This window comes from Mus musculus, chromosome 7 (assembly GCF_000001635.26).
Source record: "Mus musculus strain C57BL/6J chromosome 7, GRCm38.p6 C57BL/6J".
NCBI lineage: Eukaryota > Metazoa > Chordata > Mammalia > Rodentia > Muridae > Mus > Mus musculus.
Genome location: NC_000073.6, coordinates 103337105 through 103359213, shown reverse-complemented (window position 1 = coordinate 103359213; position 22109 = coordinate 103337105). Strand labels below are relative to the sequence as shown.

The following is a 22109-nucleotide window of genomic DNA, read 5'->3' as shown; positions in this document are numbered from 1 at the left end:
CAAACAGTGGGCAGTGCCATCATGGGGCCAGCTAATAAGTCGCAACTCTCTCCAAGCACCTTCTGGCTGATGGGCATCCCAGGCCTAGAACACCTTCATGTGTGGATTGGGATTCCCTTCTGTTCCATGTACATGGTGGCCCTGATGGGGAATGTGACTATCCTGGCCGTGGTGAGAGCAGAGCGCACCCTCCACGAGCCCATGTTCCTCTTCTTGTGCATGCTGTCTGTCACTGACCTGGTCCTCTCCACATCCACATTGCCACGCATGCTCTGTCTCTTCTGGATGGCAGCTCATGATATTACCTTCGACGCATGCCTTGCTCAAATGTTCTTCATCCACAGTTTCACTGCCATGGAATCTGGCTTCTTCTTGGCCATGGCCATTGATCGCTATGTGGCCATCTGTGACCCACTGCGCCATGCCACAATTCTCACCCACAGCCGCATCGCCGTGATGGGAGCAGTTGTGGTGCTGCGTGGGGTAGGCTTCTTCTCCCCACACCCTGTCCTGCTTAAGCAGCTGCCCTACTGCAGAACTCGAATCATTGCACACACCTACTGTGAGTTCATGGCTGTGGTGAAGCTGGCATGTTTGGAGATAGGAGCCACCAAGCGTTACAGCCTTGGTGTTGCTTTTGGCATCGGCTCCTGTGATTGTTTCTTCATTGCCATCTCCTATGTTCTGATCCTCCGTGCTGTCTTCCGGCTCCCATCCCGAGAAGCAAGTCTTAAAGCTCTAGGCACTTGTGGCTCACATGTCTGTGTCATTGTTGTGTTCTACTCCACAGCTGGGTTTACCTTCCTGACCCACCGTTTTGGCCACAATGTGGCCCCCCGAACTCATATTCTCATAGCCAATATGTATTTATTGGTTCCACCATTTCTTAACCCCATTGTTTATGGTGTTAGGACCAAGAAAATTCGAGATTATGTTCTTAATACTCTAAAAGTAAAAGGCAGCTGATCTTGCTGACGTTGTTTGAAAGCACAGTAAAAGAACGTAAAGGAAAGGATGCAAATAATTGGTCTTTTCTCATAATGGACTTTTAAAGTATAAATATTAGTTTTTTTAAATGGAGTCATTACTACATGTAGAAGAGGTAGCTCAAATTTTGATGAAATTAGTAGCTGTGATATTTTTGTGTGTACTTTGTTTATAGTAAGCTTCTTTGGAACTTGATGATAAGTAAATGCAGTCTTTATCCTTGTTGGTACTTCCAATCTACGTTTTAATTTGATACAGCAGCTTACTTTAGAATAAAAAGCAATTCAAAAGGAAAGAAACACATGGCCATTTTTTAATATTCTTCAAGTAGAACGGGCTACTGAAAAATTAATAATCACTGTCAATAATTGGAAGTTATATATTTGGCTTTAGCCTCTAAATTCATGAAAATGTCCCATTTATTTATTTAAAAAAATGGCAGATAAGACCTCGACAGAAAATGTAGACCATCCTTTACAATGATCTCAATGACCTAGTAAACAAATACTTAATATTTTTCTATTTTAAATATGAGTATGTATAGTATGTATATGTGCAAATAAGTAAAGGTATCCTCGGAAATATGAGTGTTGGGTTGCCTATAGCTGTAGTTACATGAGGTTTGTGGAGTGCAGATTCTGGGATGGGATGCCTAGTCTTCTATACATTCAGAATCTAGCCACAGGAGCATCTCTCCAGCCCTATCAAACAATTATTTACATCACCTTGTAAATATAGGCTATTTTCTCTACTGAAAGGAAGTTTAACTAGTTTTAACATGAACTAACAAACATATGGCCTCTTTAAACCTTTCATTTCAGTAGACTTGAATTCTATCCATGACTGTCTCTACATTCCTATGAATCATCTCAGAGCTTGCTCAGACATAATAATCTTGATTTTATTTCATTTTTTGTATTCATAAAGTAAAACTTACTTTCTTTTGTAAAAGTCTATTTTTTTAAGTAAATCAGCTTAAAGTTTTGAACCATTATATACACACAATATTGAGAATAAAACTATTTTTAAAAGTACATTTTTGGGAACAATTTCAGCAATTGAACATTTACTCTTGATAAAATTTGATTCTTTTTCTTATTTCTTCTCTTATACAATATAGACTTGCAGAAGAGCTCAATAAATATTTGTGAAATTGATGTTGTCTCCATAGTGACATATTTTATAAAAATAGTGTTTATACTTTATTTTTGGATAAGGCATATGGATGTGTTTGAGGTAGCTTTGTGTGTATAGTCATGTTCACAGATGTGCAAGGACACAGGTATGTGTGAGTGCATGTCTAAATATGTAGTATGCATTTATGTATAGGAGCTAACAGCCAAGGAAAGACAAGGAGGTCATGGAAGTAGGATTATTAATATCACAAGTATAGAAAATGGGAGAGCTGTGCATGCCTTTATTCCCAACACTTGGGAGGCAGAGGCAGAAGAAGGCGGATTTCTGAGTTAGAAGCCAGCCTGGTCTACAAAGTGAGTTTCAGGACAGGCAGGGCTACAGAGAAACCCTGTCTCGAAAAAAAAAAAAAAAGAAAGAAAGAAAGAAAGGAAGGAAGGAAGGAAGGAAGGAAGGAAGGAAGGAAGGAAGAAAAGAGAGAGAGAAAGAAAGAAAGAAAGAAAGAAAGAAAGAAAGGGAAGAAAGAAAGAAAGAGAGAGAGAAAGAAAGAGAGAGAGAGAAAGAAAGAAAGAAAGAAAGAAAGGCAAGAAAGAAAGAGAGAGAGAGAGAAAGAAAGAGAGAGAGAAAATGGAAAACATGAATTAATGTGGGTCTTCAGATAGTATAGGGTGTGAACCAATAGAAGAAATAAAGGAATACTCTGAACAGAGTAAGAGATGATTAAGACTGAGATAGTTTCAGATAGGAGTGAGACAGCATGAAGACTATACTCAGCTAAATGCTGAGTTAATAACCAAGCTAAGAGAACAAGATGAGTAGTGTATAAATGAGAAATATAGTTAAGTTTGCAATTTGAAAAGATATTGTTGGACCTTAAAACAAAGAAGACTCTGCCTCCTCCTTCAATATAAATAATAATGAAATGAGCCCAATCTAGAAAGAAACATAATTGTATTTATGGAATCTAAGGTAAACAAAAATTAAGAAGGTAAGACAACCCTACACAAAAATCTACAGGCAAATAAAGCAAGCTGAAAGTGAGAGGAATAGCCTTACAAAGAGAAGAGCACAATAGTTGGAAATTCAAAACAGAAAGCATACTAAAGGGTAATATTATGTATTGACCAAGTAGGATATATTTAGAGATTAATATGTATAGTTATAAACATATACACATGTAACAACAATTAATGATAAAAGGGCCATGAATTTGGAGAGAGCAAGGAGAGGTATATAAGAGGGTTTAGAGAGGAAAAAAGCAAGGAGGAATGATGTAACTACAATATAATCTCAAAAATAAAAGAAATACACTTTCAAATGAGTGTGAAACAGAGAAAAGAGAAGAAATATAGTTACAAGGGTGAACTAGTGTGACAGAGAGACAAAGATGAAATGATGCACAGTTAATAGCTATGAAGGGTAGGTTAAGTACTTATTGATATAAAGAAATGCTATCTACAATAATCAGATAATTTAAACTCTGAGTTTCCTATGTTTTAGGGTTCCTTATCTAATAGATATATTAATCCATACAAATTCATTAAATACTTCACAAGAGATAGCATCACATTATACAAGTTAGCTTTATAAATTAAAACATATATTCATAAACAAGATATTTGTGTCTACAATGTTGTAAATAATAGTGAGATAAAAATGGAAGAAATGGGTGTCTTCAGGTTTCCACCTGTTCCAGGAGCAGAGTACCAGTGCTGGACATGATCCCACACAACCCACACCCCATTTGCAACTTGACTCTCCAGGGATTCTGACACATGTAGGTTCACTGGATCACAGGATCACAGATTCACAGGAAGGACATGCTCCAGTCAGAGACAGGAAAGCCAAATAACACCAGAGATAACCAGATGATGAGAGACAAGTGTAAGGACATAAGCAACAGAAACCAATTTGATTTTGCACCATCAGTTCTCCTACTACAGCAAGTCCTGGATACCCCAACACACCTATAACACAAGATTCAGATCTAAACTCTCATTTCATGAAAATGATAGAGGGCTTTAAGAAGGACATAAGTGACTTCCTTAAAGAAAGGAAAGAGAACACAAATAAACAAGTAGAAGCCCTGAAAGAAGAAACACATAAACCCTTAAAAAATACATGAGAACACAATCAAACAGGTGAAGGAATTGAACAAAACTGTTTAGGATCTGAAAATGGAACTAGAATCATTAAAGAAAACTCAAAGGAAGACAGCCCTGGAGATGGAAAACCTAGGAAAGAGAACAGGAGTTGCAGATGCAAGCATCACCAACAAAATACAAGAGATAGAAGAGAGTAGCAGAAGATACAATAGAAGGCATTGAAACAACACTCAAGGAAAATACAAAATCCAAAAAGCTCCTATCTCAAAATATTCAAGGAATACAGGACAAAAGGAAAAGACACAACCTGAGAGCAATAGGTATAGAAGAAAGCAAAGATTCCCAACTCAAAGGGCCAGCAAACATCTTAGACAAAATTATACAAGGAAACTTTCCTAACCTAAAAAAAGAAATGCCCATAAACATACAAGAAGCCTCAGAATGCCAAACAGATGGGACCAGAAAACGAAATTCCTCTCCTCACATAATAATTAAAACACCAAAATGCACATAACAAAGAATGAATATTGAAAGCAGTAAGGGTAAAGGATCAAGTAACATGTAAAGGGAGACCTATATGGATGGACCTGGAGGGCATCATCCTGAGTGAGGTAACCCAATCACAAAGGAACTCGCACAATATGTACTCACTGATAAGTGGATATTGGCCCAGAAACTTAGAATACCCAAGATATAAGATACAATTTGCTAAACGCATGAAATTCAAGAAGAACGAAGACCAAAGTGTGGACACTTTGCCCCTTCTTAGAAATGAGAACAAAACACCCATGGAAGGAGTTACAGAGACAAAATTTGGAGCTGTGACAAAAGGATGGACCATCTAGTGATTGCCATACCCAGGGATCCATCCCATAATCAGCTTCCAAACGCTGACACCATTGCATACAATAGCAAGATTTTGCTGAAAGGACCCAGATATAGCTGTCTCTTGTGAGACTATGCTGGGGCCTAGAAAACACAGAAGTGGATGCTCACAGTCAGCTATTGGATGGATCACAGTGCCCCCAATGGAGGAGCTAGAGAAATTACCCAAGGAGCTAAAGGGAACAGCAACCCTATAGGTGGAACAACAATATGAACTAACCAGTACCCCGGAGCTCTTGTCTCTAGCTGCATATGTATCAAAAGATGGCCTAGTCAGCCATCACTGCAAAGAGAGGCCCATTGTACTTGCAAACTTTATATGCCTCAGTACAGGGGAACCCCAGGGCCAAAAAAGGGGCGTGGGTGGGTAGGGGATTGGGAGTGGGTGGGTATGGGGGACTTTTGGGATAGCATTGAAAATGTAAATGAGGAAAATACCTAATAAAAAAATAAATTAAAAAAAAAAAGAATTACACCAGACTTCTCACCAGAGACTATTAGAACCAGAAGACCCTGGACAGATGCCATAAAGACCTAAAGAAAACACAAATTCCAGACCAGGCTTCTATACCCAACAAACACTCAATTACCATAGAAGGAGAAACCAAGATATTTCAGGACAAAGCCAAATTTACACACTATCTCTCCATAAATCCAGCCCAAGAAAGGATAATTGATGGAAAACTCCAACACAAGGAGGGAAACTACACCCAAGAAAAAGAAAGAAAGTAATCTCCTTACAACAAATCTAAAAAAGAGAACCACACAAGCATAATTCCATCTCTAACAACAAAAATGACAGGAAGCAACAATCACTGGTCTTTAATATCTCTCAACATCAATGGACTCAATTCCCCAATAAAAAGGCATAGACTAACAGAGTGGATATGTAAACAGGATCCAGAATTTTGCAACATACAGCAAACACACCTCAGAGTCAAAAACAAGCATTACCTCAAAGTAAAAGGATGATAAAAAAAAGTTTCCAAGTAAATGGTCCCAAGAAACAAGCTGAAGTAGTCATTCTAACATCTAATAAAATAGACTTGCAACCAAAAGTTATCAAAAAAAAAAGAAAGAAAAAAAAAAAGATGGCAAGAACACTTCATACTCATCAAAGGAAAAATGTACCAAGATGAAATCTCAATTCTGAACATCCATCCCTACACTGCAAGGGTATCCACATTTGTTTTTTTTTTTCCTCCAATTTGTTATTAGGTATTAACTTCATTTACATTTCAAATGCTATCCTGAACATCCCCTATACGCCCCCATCCCGCTCCTCTACCCACCCATTCCCACTTCTTGGCCCTGGTGTTTCCCCTGTACTGGGGCATATAAAGTTTGCAAGACCAAGGGGTCTCTCTTCCCAATGATGGCCGACAAGGCCATCTTCTGCTAAAAATGCAGCTAGAGACACGAGCTCTGGGAGTACTGCCTAGCTCATATTGTTGTTCCACCTATAAGGTTGCATACCCCTTCAGCTCCTTGGGTACTTTCTCTAGCTCCTCCAGTGGGGGCTCCGTGTTCCATCCAATAGCTGACTGTGAGCATCCACTTCTGTGTTTGCCAGGCACTGGCTTAGCCTCACAAGAGACAGCTATATAAGGGTCCCTTCAGCAAAATCTTGCTGGCATATGCAATAGTGTCTGCATTTGGTGGCTGATTATGGGATGGACCCCCAGGTGGGGCAGTGTCTGGATGGTCCATCCTTTCCTCTCAGCTCTAAACTTTGTCTCTGTAACTCCTTCCATGGGTGTTTTGTTCCCAATTCTAAGAAGGGGCGAAAGATCTCCCATGCTCATGGATCGGAAGGATCAATATAGTAAAAATGGCTATCTTGCCAAAAGCAATCTACAGATTCAATGCAATCCCCATCAAAATTCCAACTCAATTCTTCACTGAGTTAGAAAGGGCAATTTGCAAATTCATCTGGAATAACAAAAATCCCAGGAGAGTGAAAATGATTCTAAACAATAAAAGAACTTCCTGGGGAATCACCATCCCTGACCCCAAGTTATACTACAGAGCAATAGCAATAAAAACTGCATGGTATTGGTAGAGAATAAGGCAAGTAGATCAGTGGAATAGAGTTGAAGACCGAGAAATATTCCCACACACCTAATGGTCACTTGATCATTGACAAAGAAGCTAAACTATCCAGTGGAAAAAAGAAAGCATTTTCAACAGTTGGTGCCATTTCAACTAGTGGTCTGCACAATATAAGAATGAAAATAAATCCATTCTTATCTCCTTGTACAAAGCTGAAGTCCAAATGATCAAGGACCTCCATATAAAACCAGATATGCTGAATCTAAAGAAGAGAAAGTGAGGAAGAGCCTTGAATACTTGGGCACAGGGGAAAACTTCCTGAAAAGAATGCCAATGGCTTATGCATTAAGTACAACAATTGACAAATGGGACCTCATAAAATTGAAAAGATTCTGTAAAGCAAAGGACACTGTCAATAGGACAAAATAGCAACCAGAGAACCAAATAAACTTATTAAAAAGTGGAGTCCAGAGCTAAATACAGAATTCTCAACTGAGGAATTTCAAATGGCTGTGAAGCACTTAAAGAACTGTTCAACATACTTAGTCATCAGGGAAATGCAAATCAAAACGACCCTGAGATTCCACCTCACACCAGTCAGAATGGCAGGTGACAGTAAATGTTGGGAGGATGTGGAGAAAGAGGAACACTCCTCCATTGCTGGTGAAACTGCAAGCTAGTAAAACCACTTTGGAAAGTTCTACCTGAGGACCCAGCTATACCACTTCTGGGCATATACTCAAAAGATGCTCCAACATATAACCAGAAGTCTTGCTCCACTATGTTCATAGCAGCCTTATTTATAATGACCAGAAGACTGAAAAAAAAAAAAAGATGCCCCTCAACAGAAGAATGGATACAGAAAATGTACGTATACACAATGGAGTAATACACAGTGATTAAAACAATGACTTCATGAAATTTGCAGGCAAATGGGTAGAACTAGAAAATATCATCCTGAGTGAGGTAACCCAGTCACAAAAGAACATACATGGTATGTACTCACTAATACGTGGATATTAGCCCAAAAGCTCACAATGCCCATAATACAACACACAGACCAGATGAACTTAAGAGGAAGGAAGACCAGGATGTGGACACTTCAGTCCTGCATTAAGGGGGAACTGGATGGTCCTGGTAGGTGGAGGGAAAGTGGAACTGGGGAGAAGCAAAGGAGGGGGAGGAAATAAGGATAGCAGTATCAGGAACTGAAGAAGATGTTAAAAAGGTACAGAGGGTTAGAAAATTGAAAAAAAAATGTAGCAGGGGGATGAGAAACTGGGTATAGCCACTGGAGGGTCCCAAACACCAGGAAAATGTGAGCTTTCCAGAACCTAATGAGGATGATTTTAGCTGAAATGCGCCTAGAATGGGGTACTAGAACCTGTTGAGACCACCTCCAGTAGATAGTCACAGCCCCTGGTCGAGGGACGGGACCACCCACGCATCTCAAAGCTTTTTAACCCAGAAATGTTCCTGTCCAAAGAAAGAACTGGGACAAAAAATGGAACAGTGACTGAAGGAAGGGCCAACTGGGGACTGCCCCACCTGAGGGTCCATCATGTCTGCGGACACCTAACCCAACACTGTTGCTGTAATTTAAAATATTAATAATTTGAATGAATAATGGAAAAGCAAATAAGCAGATCCCTAATCAATATCTTCAAGATATGCTCTACCAGTGATTTCTGAACAAAATAATTTTCAATTTTTTTTCTTTCTTTTTTAGACTTATTCACAATTCTGCCAAGAGTCTTTTTTAAAAAAACAGTTCTCCAGGGCATTGTCTTTTATGATATTTATCATCTAGCACTCTGTTCTTGCTCAAATATCCATCAACTCACCCCTTTCTCTTTATTCCACAAATGCTCTTAAGTTAATTTTACTTTGTCTATACTGTTTCTAAGTATGTCTGGGCTTTGATCCTGTTTAAGGAATTAAGAGCCCTAATATCCGTTTTTTAATTTATTTATGGGACCCTAAAAGTGATTAGAAGTAAAAAAATAAATAGCTTGAAAGCAAATCAATTTACATATAATTATAACCTAGTACAACACTGTTTTGAATTTGACTCCCCATCTGTCCAATCTAGCTTCAGCATTCTTAAGATAACCATTCTGATTCAACTGCTCTTCCATGTCCCTCTGGGGATTCTAATCTCTATCAACCTATTTTCCCACAGCTCATCCACAGCAAATCCTATGGTGCTTAGCAAATTCTCTGTCCTTAGTGATTCACCTTAAGGTTTTTATCTGACAACATTCAAGCCAAGAACAGCACATTTGGGTATAAGACAAGGTCACTTGAGACCCAGGGAAGAAAACCAAACCAACTTAAATGGACCTCAAGCTCAAATACTCCATCTTAATCTTGAGTGAAACAGCTCTTCTTCAGACCTCCAGTGTACTAGGATCATTCCAGGATTGCTGACCAGGTCTGTAAATCTACAGGTAGCACTCCAGGAAAAAGAAACAAAGGAAGGAGACAAAAGGGTAAAAATGTCCTGGGTCAAAGACATTATGTAGGTAGAGTAGATCCTTATGTATGTTCAACCAAATATCACAAAGTACCCAAACCCTTTGTAGAGTTTTTCAGTTTTAGAATGACCAGAGACACTTATTTAATGAAAACAAAACAATAGAAACCTGAGTGTTTATTCTTGAATCAATTGCATCTTTCTGTAATATTCATGTATTATTGCCAATAATTTATGATAGCACAAAGAAAAACTTTGTCACTTTGCTTCAAATAACAACTCTGTCCTGAAGACTGTTTTGTGGGGAACATCATCTGTAGCATTCCTGATAGATGATCATACCTTCTCCACTGGAAACTTCAACATGTACAATTTCTACTTTTGTTATGCATCTCTTTTGTTATCAAGCAGCTATTTATGTTAGGATCCTAACTTCTAGCAAATTAAACTGCATTTTACAATTTTAATTACAATTATTTGCCCAGATATCTAGCTATGGTGACATGAAATATTTTCTCTTTAATGAAATTATTAATCTAGAAACAGAGTATAAAATTATCAATATTTTCAAATTTTATGCTTAGAGAATCAATTCAAGACTTTTTATTATCTTCATCATCATTCTTTGTAATTAACAAACTTATAATACAATACTTTTATATCCTACTTCAAATTGATAAATTGATAATGCATTGCAAAACAGGAACAATTGTAGTTTAGAACAAAAAATTTCTTTTAGAAATGATGTTAGGTGTATACATGTTATATCTCTGCACAGGGATTAATTTTGCCTCATTTGGCTTATCTAACTTTTGACATGTAGAAGCTTAATTTAACACTTAATTTGAAATAGAGCAAGGGAGAGTTAGATGGGAGAGTTTAGAGAGAGGATAGAGAAGACAAAAATGGAAAAATTATACTATAATATAAAAAATAAATTAAAAAGATATGATCAAGTCACATAGAGTAAGTTTTAGGTCTGAGATTCCAAACACCTTCATATTTTTACTATGCCAGGATACCTTCTAGGATACATATCTATTATTAAGCACCAGTATGCCATCGACAAAATGCAATTTTAATATAAAATATTGATGTCTGAATCAATCAACTTACTGTGCAAAAAATGCTACAGTAGAATTTGAGAACTAAACCAATTATCACAACATATTGGACTTTTACATATTTATAATGATTTAACTATATAAAAACATCTATTTATGTGTATACACTAAGTCTAAACATATGTGTATGTTTTAATTGCCATTATAAATCTGGCAATATGTGTATGCCAAGAACTTAACAAGAACTGGCTAAGGGGCAAGTGTGGAGACTATCCAAGGTATGTCTGCAGTACCAGCACTCAGCAGATTGAGGCAGAAGGGTCATGAGTCGAAGAAAGACCTGATTGTCTAGTGAGTCTGAGATCAAACTGGGCTATAGAGAAAGACCCTGTTTCAAAATAAAATTCCAAAAGAAAACAACAATAATAGGAATAAAAGCCAAGTCATTAGACTTACAAATAATTTGGAAACATGTTAAATATGTCATGAGGTAAATGTAACAATAAAACACTAGTAATCCAAGAAAATCATTAAATTTCTCCCTATAGGAGAAATTTTGTCCTAATATTGATCTCATCATATTTCTAGGTAAAGCAACTTTGAAATACATGCTTTGATTTGTGATTTTAACTTTTATTAATATTTCTCCTTTTCTGTGATATTTATTAAAATTATACAGTTGAAATGTTAAATAAAATTATAAAACCTAAGCCTTAAATGCACAATGTAATTACATTTGTATAATATTCAAAACTTACTACTGTCTCTCTATTAGTGTTTATTATGAATCTATACCTTCCATTTTAGAATATTAACACACATTCATGACTATCATTTGGTGAGAGAAATTTTGTATTTCCATAACAATAATTATGTAGTTCAAAATATTTAATAACTATAATAAAGTGCTATTTTGGTAAAAAAAAAAAAAAGCTTATATTAACCCCCAAATACTACTCCCTACAGAAACACAACCAAACATTTCCACAGAAATTTAGTAACTCCTCTTGACCCTTATCCACTCCCCGATTGTGCTTGACTAAATAGTATGGAAATGATGAATTATTACCTGTTGAGGCATTTGAGATTTCAGTTTTGTCATCCCACAGATCCACTATTCTACCAAAGTGCTCACCTTGCTTTATACATAATTTCCCCACATAGTTCCTGGACCTTTTATCAGAATTAACTATTCATAATAAACTCAGGCAAAAATCCCAAAGCAAAGTCCAATTCTCCAAACAGACTAATACATGATTATATTCGGCTTCCTTGGCTGGGGTAAACACTTCAGTGATGGGCCTACTATATCCTACCATCCTAAGTGGTCATATTAGAAAATGGAAAGATTTGAGTATTATGCAATCAGTGCAAAAGGAAAGATTAAATCATGGGATTAGTACACGTTTAATGAGAACCTATTTTTAAGAAGGCTTCTTCCTCTTAGCAAGTCGTCCAGAATTTTCTGCATCCCCACTCCAAGGAGTTCAAGTATTTACTTGATCATCAATTTACTAATCATTACTATTATAAACTGTTGTCCTTGTCTCCCTAGGAACCAGACCTTGAAGAGCTCCTGTGACCATGCCTTCATGTAATAATTCCATTCCTCAGCCCTTGATATTCATCCTGGCTGGAATCCCAGACCTCGAATCCTCCCATGGATGGTTCTCTATATCCTTTTTCTTGATATTTGTAGTAACCATCATAGGAAATGTCACCATTTTACATATCATTTGGATAGAGAAGACTCTCCATGAGCCGATGTTTCTCCTCTTGGCTACACTATCAGTCGTGGACTTGTGCCTGGTAACAGTCACTGTACCCCGAATGCTAGGAATCTTTTGGCTGAATGCCAAAGAAATCAGCCTTGAAGCCTGCCTCACACAGATGTTTTTCATCCCTTCCTTTTATGTCATGGAATCAGGGATCCTCTTGGCCATGGCTTTTGATAGATTTGCAGCTATTTGGTACCCTTTGAGGTACACAACCATCCTTGACAGCAACATGCTTGTGAAGATGGCACTGGCTATACTGGCAAGGGCAGTAGCAGTGGTCACCCCTGCACCAATCCTAACTAAAAGATTGGAAAGATTCCAAACCCAGGTCATTAGTTATTCCTACTGTGCGTACATGGCTGTAGTGATGATTGCTTGTGGGGATATCTCCAACCACATTGTCTATGGCCTCATGGTTATTGTAGCATCTGTGGGGATTGATCTACTTTTGGTCATCCTGTCGTATACACTGATTCTTCGTGCTGTCTTTCATATTCCATCTTGGCAAGCCAGGAGCAAAGCTCTCAGCACATGTGGTTCTCATCTTTGTGTCATTGGTCTGTTTTATTCTCCAGTTGTCTTTTCTGTCTTATCCCAGATTTTAGGGTACCATATGGCTCCCTACTTACAGATTATAATTGACAATTTATATTTCCTGGTGCCTCCTATGGTCAACCCCTTAATATATGCAGTCCGAACCAAACAGATAAGGGAGCGGGTATTGCGGATATTGAACTGTGAGAGGAAATAAGCTGAAAACTGTGATGAAAAGAAGACATAGAGGCATGTGATTGGGTGCTATATACAGCCAGAAGTTCATATAATTTCTACCAGTTCAGGATTTTCTTGAAAGGGGGGAAAAGTACCAATTCAAGAAAAGAACTCTTTCAAGTTGGAAATATAACTCACATATATTTGTTCAATCTTAATGTATGAAAAGTGGAGGTAACCCAACTACAAAAGAACACACATGATATGCACTCACTGATACGTGGATATTAGCCCAAGATACAATTTTCAAAACACATGAAATTCAAGAAGAAGGAAGACTAAAGTGTGGATACTTCGATCCTTCTTAGAAGGGGGAACAAAATACCCATGGAAGGAGTTACAGAGATAAAGTGTGAAGCAGAGACTGAAGGAATGACCATCCAGAGACTGCCCCACCTGGGGGATCCATCCCATAAAAACCCACCAAATCAGGACACTATTGCAGATGCCAACAAGATTTTGCTGACAGGAGCCTGATATAGCTGTCTCCTGGGAGGCTCTGCCAGTGCCTGACAAATACAGAAGTGAATGCTCACAGTCATCCACTGGACAGAGCACAGGATCCCCAACAAAGGAGCTACAGAAAGTACCCAAGAAGCTGAAGGAGTTTGCAGCCCCATAGGAGGAACAACAATGTGAACTAACCAGTACCCTACAGAGCTCCCTGGGACTAAACCACCAATCAAAGAAAACACATGGTGGGACTCTGTCTCTAGCTGCATATGTAGCAGAGGATGGCCTACTCGGTCATCAATGGGAGGAGTGGTCCTTGTTCCTGTGAAGGCTCTATGCCCCAGTATAGAGGAATGCCAGGTTCAGGAAGCAGGAAGGGTTGGTTAGGGATCAGGGGAATGGGTAAGGGATAGGGATTTGGGGGGGGGTACTAGGAAAGGGGATAATATTTGAAATGTAAATAAAGAAAATATCTAATAAAAAAGAAATTGATGTAAGATAACTTTAAAAAAAAAAGAAAAGGAAAAGAAAATTTAGTAATTCCTAAGTGCTTGCTTATATGAAATGAAATAGGTACCCTCTAATTGAAATTTTGTTGCTACTATGATCAAATGATTTACATGAACTGAAAACATTTTCCAAATAGTGTAAGAGTTCATTTGAATTGTGTGTCATCAATGTGGTGGTGCTTTAGTTTTGTCTTTTCATGGTCGTGTTTCTCTTTTCCACCAGCACACAACCATGAAAAACAGAAAAGAATACTAATTATATATATATATATATATATATATATATATATGTATATATATATATATATACATATATATATATATATATAAACATATTTATGAAGACATTACTAACTAATGAGTTTTATTTCTCTGCTTAAACATTTTCCTATTGTAAATAAAATGATCATATGGGGTATGTAATAAAATACCTTTAGAGGTTCTATGTCCCCACTATTGAGCATTTTGGCTAATGTAATCTTCATTGGATCCTGGGCACCTCCCTCATTCCTGGAGTCTGGAGCTTTCTAGTGTCCCCCTCCCGCCCTGTTCCCCACCCCTCACTGCATATTTCTATTCATTCTCCTGACCCTCTGGGCTTCTCTTCTGTCTCCCCTATACCTAATCCTGCCTCCCTTTTATTGCTTCCCTCTCCCTTCTCCCACCCAGATTCCTCCCTCAATCTCCTCCCATGATTATTTTGTTCCCCCTTCTAATTGGGATTGAAGCATCCACACTTGGACCTTCCTTCTTGTTAAGCTTCATATGGTCTATGAGTTGTATCACGGGTATTCTGGACTTTTTGACTAACATCCACTTATCAGTGAGTACATAACATATATGTCCTTTTGGGTCTGGATTACCTCACTCAGGATGGTATTTCCTAGTTTTTTCCATTTGCCTGCAAAATTCATAGTATCCTAGTTTTTAATAGCTGAGTAGTATTCCATTGTGTAAATGTACACAGTTTCTGTATCAATTATTCAACTGAGGGACATCTAGGTTGTTTTCATCTTCTGGTTATTATAAATAAGGCTGCTCTGAACATAGTGGATCAAGTAATTTTGTGATATAATGGAACATCCTTTGGGTATATGCCCAGGAGTGGTATAGCTGAGTCTTCAGGTAGAATTATTTCCAACTTACTAAGGAACCACCAGATTGATTCCCAAAGTTGCTGTGCCAGTTTTCAATCCCACCAGCAATGGAGGAGTGTTCCTTTTTCTCCAAATCCTTGCCAGCATCTGCTATTGCCTGAATATTTGATCTTAGTCATTCTGATTGGTATAAAGTAGAATCTTAGGAACACTTAGATTTACATTTCTCTGATGACTAAGGATGTTGAACATTTCTTTAGGTGCATCTCAGTCATTCAAGATTCCTCAGTTGAGAATTCTCTGTTTAGCTCTCTACCTGATTTTTTAATTGGGTTGTTTTTCTGGAGTCTAACTCCTTGAGTTCTTTGTATATTTTGCATATTAGCCCTCTGTTGGATGTAAGGTTACTAAAGAACTTTCCCCAATCAACATTGCCTTTTTGTCTTATTGACAGTGAGTGCCCAACTGAGCCACAAACCAGGAGTATGCATGAGTCAGTCTGAGGCCCCTGGAACAAATATAGCAGATGTCTGTTTGGTCAGGCCTTAGTAGGATAAGATATACTTAATCCTCAAGGGACTTAAAGCCCCAGGGAAGGGGAAGACAAGGAGGTGGGGGAGCAACCTCTCAGAGGCAAGAGAGAGGAGGAATGGGATGAGAAACTGTGGAAGAGGGGACCAAGGGGGGACCAAGAGGAGGGTTCTGGAATGTAAATAGATAGATAGATAGATAGATAGATAGATAGATAGATAGATAGATAGATAGATAGATAAAATAAACTTGCATCTACAGAGAGAGAGAGAGAGCAGTGGAAGGGAGAGAGAGAGAGAGAGAGAACTTGAACCAGCAGAGCAGGCTTCCAAGAGTACTCCCCATGCATGGACAATACTCCTTCAGAAGCTTAAAATTATTAAACAGTAATTGTAATGTTAATGGTGGGATACCTCCAGATAATGGTCAGATAGGTCCCTGAAGCTCCCAAGTTAATACATGTTATTGATCTTGCATGCTCACCAAACTGTGATTACACTTTTTATGAAGATATCATGCACTTTGGTCACAGGACATAGAAAAAAAGTAAAACCACAGTTGAGTTGGAAGTCTTCTTTCTCGCTCCAACGAGTTGCCATGGTTGCTCACTGAGTCACACAAAAAGAAGACATGAAAGTTAGAGGACTGAATGGGGAGAAGAGAAATCAAGTTTCAGAGAGAAATCAAGGAGAATAAGAAAGGGAAAGAGAATTCAAAGGTAATATAAATGTATGAAACTTTATCCTGTCTATAAGAAATACAGGCATAGGGGATGGAGATGAGACTGAGAAAATGTCCAAACAACACTGGGCCCAAATTGAGACCCATCCCATAGAGAAGCACCAATCCCTGACATTATTAATGATATTCTTCCTTGCTTGCAGACAAGAGTCTAGCATGGCTGTCCTCCAAGAGGCTCCACCCAGCAGCTGACTCAGACATATGGAGACACCCACAGTCAAACAGTGGATGGAGCTTGGGGACTCTTATGGAAGAACAGGAGGAATGATTGCAGGCCCTGACTGCCATAGGAACTCCAGAGGAAGACCAACAGAGTCAACTAACCTGGACCCTTGGGGCTCTCAGAGTCTGAACCACCAACCAAAGAACATACACTGGGTGAACCTAGGCTCCCCCACTCAGATGTAGCAGATGTGCAGTTTGGTGTTCATGTGGGTCCTGAACAACTGGAGCAGGGCTATTCCAATAGCTGTTACTAGTATGTGGGTTATGTTCTTCTAGCTGGGCTGCCTTCTCTGACCCCAGAGGGAGAAGAAGCACCTAAACTCATGAAGACTTGAAATTCTAGGGTTGGGGGGGGGTGTACAGAGGGATGTCCCAACCTGCTCAGAGGAGAAGAGAACAATGGGGGAAAGGATTGTAGGAGGGGGTGACCAGCAGAGGGGCAGTGAGCAGGATGTAAAGCAAGTAAGTAAAAAGTAAATAAAAAAAATACACATGGAGGGACCCATGGCTCCAGCAGCATATATAGCAGAGGATGGCCTTATCTTACATCAAAAGGATGGGAGGCCTTGGTCCTGTGAAGGCTTGATGCCCCAGCGTAGGGGAATGCTAGGGTAGTAAAACAGGAGAGAAGTGGGGTAGGGGTGAGATAGGGTGTTTACAGAGAGAAAACTGGGAAGGGGGATAACATTTGAAATGGAAATAAATAAAATAACCAATATTTTTTTAAATGAAGAAAAAGTGGCACGTTTATTGCTTACTAAATATCTATGGCTTTAGACTTCTTCCTATAAATACATAGACTTGTTAGTACATAAACATGTAATGTCCATCAGTTTTCTGTACCCTATTATCTTCTATGTGACATGAAGGAACTTAGAAGAGTAAGATTTATTCAGCTTATGTAGTTTGTTTCTCTCATTTAAACTATTTTAGGTACCCCCCCCAAAAAAAAAGACTGCTCACATGCCCTCAGGCTCTAGTGGTTTTCTGAAGAGATCCATATTCACAGCAATGGAGTTTTAATGCTCCATTTGAGACTCTTTCTGGTTTGGGAAGTACCATTTACAAATGAATACAATGTACAGGGAGTCATATACTGCACCTTAAGGTATTACTATCCACAAAGAGGGTGTATAGAGATCATAGGATAAATGCTCCACAGTTCTATTCCCCGCTACGGGAGCTCTATTTCTTATAATACTTCAAAATGCCCTCAACTCTTGAAAGCTTTAAAAAATCCATGCTTTTTCACATGTTTTAAAATTTGATTGAGTTACCTCACTCAGGATGCCCAGAAGCTTGGAATACCCAAGATACAATTCACAGACCACATGAAGCTCAAGAAGAAGGAAAACTAAAGTGTGGATACTTCGGTCCTTCTTAGAAGGGGGAACAAAATACCCATGGGTGGAGTTACAAAGTGTGGAGCAGAGACTGAAGGAAAAGTCCATCCAGAGAATGCCCCACTTGGGAATCCATCCCATATACAATCACCAAACCCAGACACTATTGTGGATGCCAACAAGTGCTTGCTGACAGGAAGTGATATAGCTGTCTCCTGAGGGGCTCTACCAGTGCCTGACAAATATAGAGGTGGATGCTCACAGCCATCCATTGGACTGATCACAGGGTCTACAATGGAGGGTCTAGAGAAAGATCACAAGGAGCTGAAGGGGTTTGCAGCCCCACAGAAGGAACAACAATATGAACCAATCAGTACCCCCAGAGCTCCCAGGGACTAAACCACCAACCAAAGAGTACATATGGAAGGACCCATGGCTCCAGCTGCATATGCAGCAGAGGATGGTCTTGTCAGTCATCAGTGGGAGGAGAGGCCCTTGGTCCCGTGAAGGCTCTATGTCCCAGTGAAGGGGAATGCCAGGGCCAGGAAGCAAGAGTGGGTGGGTGGTGAGCAGGGATTTGGGAGAGGGGATAGGGGGGTTTTCAGAGGGGAAACCAGGAAAGGGGGTAACATTTGAAATGTAAATAAAGAAAATAGCTAATAAAAAATTGAAAATATGCAACAATACTAAAATTTTTGCTATGGTCTTCTTTAGTAGCATATCTTTATATCTGTGATCTAATTTTAGGTTGAAACCATTTTCAGGTACTTTTCATCTTTCTTTTCTTTTGTAAATATAGTATGACATTAATTTGATCCTCAAAGGGAAAAGAAATCAATAGAGCAAATGTAGAGATTAGTGAGTTAATATTTTTAGTACTCCTTTGGCACTAGCCAAGATGGGGCATATGCTCTTTATGTATAGAGTCGCTGGAGAGTGAGGACTGAGAGGCCAGAGACACAAAGGTAAATGCAAATGTCTCAGATCTCTCCATTTGTTTATAAGAACATTTGCTTCATAAAGATAAGAATAGAAAATATAATGGTCTATTTATGTACCATATAAATTACATGATATTTGCTCAGTTTAATAGTGGAGATCTAAAATTCTTCACGTTATCTACTAATTAACTTTTGGTGAGTTTACTGTGAGATTTTAAATGACACAGAAATGGCCATTGACAACAGTATTAGTCTTCAGGCTGTTGAAATGGCTCAAATGATAAGGGCACTTGCATTTTTGTAATGTGTATTTGATGTAAATGCATATGTATATGTAATAAATATTTTGGATTTATATAAAACTGTGTATCAGATGGTAGGGATATTAGCAGATGATCTTATGCAGCAGGATGGCTTGTATATTTTGATACTATTAAACACAGGTGTGGCTACTTTCCCAGGTGTAGTAAAGTTTCTTTTATGAATGTGGGTGAATGCCCAAGGAATTTAGAGTCACACACATCAGCACAGCTTCATGAATTTTAATAACATTAATTTAAAAACTGAATTAATGTTATGATTAAAAAAACCTTATCAGCTGAAGTTAAGTTTGACATTCAGATCTCACATTTAACATTATGTCCTCCATGAAATCTTGTATGATTCCTTTTAAAAAATCTAGATTAGTTGTTTTGCCACGTGTAGCCAAATTATATTGCTTTTACCTCGTACATTACATTATATTTGCTCAATATTTTTATCTCCCTGCAGAGTCATAGAACATATGCATAGATGTCACTGTTTACCATCAGGAAAAACACCTACATTTTGCTTTACAGAAAGCACAACAGGGTTGAAAGAAAGAAAAAATAGATATAAGAATACAAGAAAGAAAGAAAACGGTAAATAAAAACTAAGGTGAGGTATCATAGGAATATATGAGATACATTTGTATCTTTCACCTCTGTTTATCCCATGCTGACTGGTTTTGTCTTGAGAATATAGACTGGCTTTTCGTGAATCTTCATGAATAAATTAATGAAAATAGTCACGTATAGTACAAGCAGTTTTAACAGGCAACTCTCTAGTTTCATTCTGACACAATATTTTCACGTTCTTTACTGAGTATTAGACTTCAGAACAAAAATTTGGACAACCCATTTGCGGATCTCCTTGGTCTTCACACCATACACAATGGGGTTAAGGGCCGGGGGCAGAAGTAGATAGATGGTAGACAATAAGATGTGGACATACGGTGATACGTGACCAAAACGGTGACTGAAAAAGGAAAAAAAGGCAAGGATATAAAACTCCAGGAAGACAACAATATGAGCCGTACAAGTGTTGAATGCTTTGCTTCGTGCCTCTTTCTGAGGAAGACGAAAAACAGCTCGGAAAATCAAAATGTAGGAGATGAAAACAAATATCATGTCAAAACCTAGAATTGCAAAAGCCACAAAGAGCCCATATGATTTATTAATACGGACATCTTCTGCCGCCAGCTTGACTACAGCCATGTGCTCACAGTAAGAATGAACAATCACAACAGAGTGGAACCATTGCAGTCGCTTGAGGAGAATGGGTAAAACCCCAACGAGTACAGTTGCCCGAATTGCAACCACCAGAACGACTCTAAGTAAAAATAAAGGTGTAAGGACGGCTGTGTGCCTCAGAGGATCGCAGATGGCGACATATCGGTCAAAGGCCATGGCAAGCAGAACGCCAGATTCCATTCCTTGCAAGGCATGGATGAAGAAGAGCTGGGTGAGGCAAGCATCAAAAGCCATGGAACAGGAGCCAAACCAGAAGATGGCCAACATCTTAGGGGCAATGGCTAGGCAGAGACCAAGGTCAGTAGCTGCGAGTACTGCCAAGAAAATGTACATGGGTTGGTGTAGACTGCGTTCTGTGGGGATAATGATTAGCAGGAAGAGGTTTCCCAGCAAAGCCACAAGGCATACAACAAAGAAGGGAAATCCAATCCAAAACTGCACATGCTCCAGTCCAGGGATGCCAATCAGAATCACTGTCCCTGGGTTCAGGTATGACAAGTTGGTATAGCCCATTGAGCTGATGAATCCTCTACTCACCGCTGATGCTGACACCGAATCAGAGAAAACTGATGAGTGTGAAGGAGGAGAGCACTCACATTTCTTCTTGAAATCTTATACATATGAATGAAGTACGACCACATGGCTTTAAATCTTCGAGCATCAACTAAGCTTTATAAGATACTCTTTGATATTCTTTTGCAAATGTTCATCTTCTAGAGATTATGTAAGTGAAAATGCATGGCATAATTTCACTGATTATGTGAGTTTCAGGAGCCACCCCAGCTGGTCTCAAAGAAAGCAAATGTGACTCTTTCCATATCCATCTCTAAGCTCTGCATACCTTCCAGATTATGTTAAACTTCACTGTGACAAAGATCATCCATCTTATAGCCAGAGGAGGAGGAAGAGGAAAGTACTCACAAATCTCAGAAAACAGTGGAGTTTAAAACACAGAGATATTAATGAAGCAAAAAGGAACCATAAGCTAAGAAAGGATAGTCTTAACCCTGGAATATTATATAGCCTCTAGTTAAATGTCTTTAAACATGCTTATTGTACTACTGTACTTCATATGCAGCAAAGCAGCAGGCCTCTCAGGATTATAGTGGAGTTCAATACAACTTACTTTATTTTACTTATTTTATTGTTCCCAGTTGGCAGATAAGATAATTTCTGAAACTAATGAGCTTTTCTTACACAAGGATGGCTTAAATTTTTCTTTAAAAAAAAAAGATAATTCGCTATCCCTTTGGCAAAGAATTAAAACTTAAACCCTGCAAATCTACTCTTTTGTCTTTTAATTTTTTCACTAGTAAATCTATGAACATAAAGTTATATATAATTTTCATTCTACTTTCTCTAATATTAATCATATATAAATATAATCATTGAACAGGGAGGATAGTATTGAGAGAACTTTTTTTAAAAAATTTTATTTTAAAGAAGTGAGAGGCTGCCATGTTA

General features: G+C 38.5%; 3 protein-coding genes across 3 annotated transcripts; 2 read left to right on the top strand and 1 right to left on the bottom strand.

The window, feature by feature from the left end:
- On the top strand, window positions 1-990 carry Olfr601 (olfactory receptor 601). Its single transcript, NM_146314.2, has one exon. The coding sequence runs from the start codon at window positions 22-24 to the stop codon at window positions 964-966; it is 945 nt and encodes a 314-aa protein (NP_666426.2). The 5' UTR covers window positions 1-21; the 3' UTR covers window positions 967-990.
- An 11297-nt stretch (window positions 991-12287) lies between these two features.
- Olfr600 (olfactory receptor 600) lies at window positions 12288-13232 on the top strand. Its single transcript, NM_147046.2, has one exon. It carries the CDS (start codon window positions 12288-12290, stop codon window positions 13230-13232), a length of 945 nt encoding a protein of 314 aa, NP_667257.2.
- A 6920-nt stretch (window positions 13233-20152) lies between these two features.
- Window positions 20153-21202, bottom strand: Olfr599 (olfactory receptor 599). Its single transcript, NM_146731.2, has one exon. The coding sequence runs from the start codon at window positions 21156-21158 to the stop codon at window positions 20211-20213; it is 948 nt and encodes a 315-aa protein (NP_666942.1). The 5' UTR covers window positions 21159-21202; the 3' UTR covers window positions 20153-20210.
- Between the last annotated feature and the right edge of the window lie 907 nt (window positions 21203-22109).

Bases quoted from the DNA above. Each gene is read 5' to 3' on its own strand.
- Olfr600 (NM_147046.2), top strand. From the start codon at position 12,288: ATGCCTTCATGTAATAATTCCATTCCTCAGCCCTTGATATTCATCCTG.
- Olfr599 (NM_146731.2), bottom strand. From the start codon at position 21,158: ATGGGCTATACCAACTTGTCATACCTGAACCCAGGGACAGTGATTCTG.
- Olfr601 (NM_146314.2), top strand. From the start codon at position 22: ATGGGGCCAGCTAATAAGTCGCAACTCTCTCCAAGCACCTTCTGGCTG.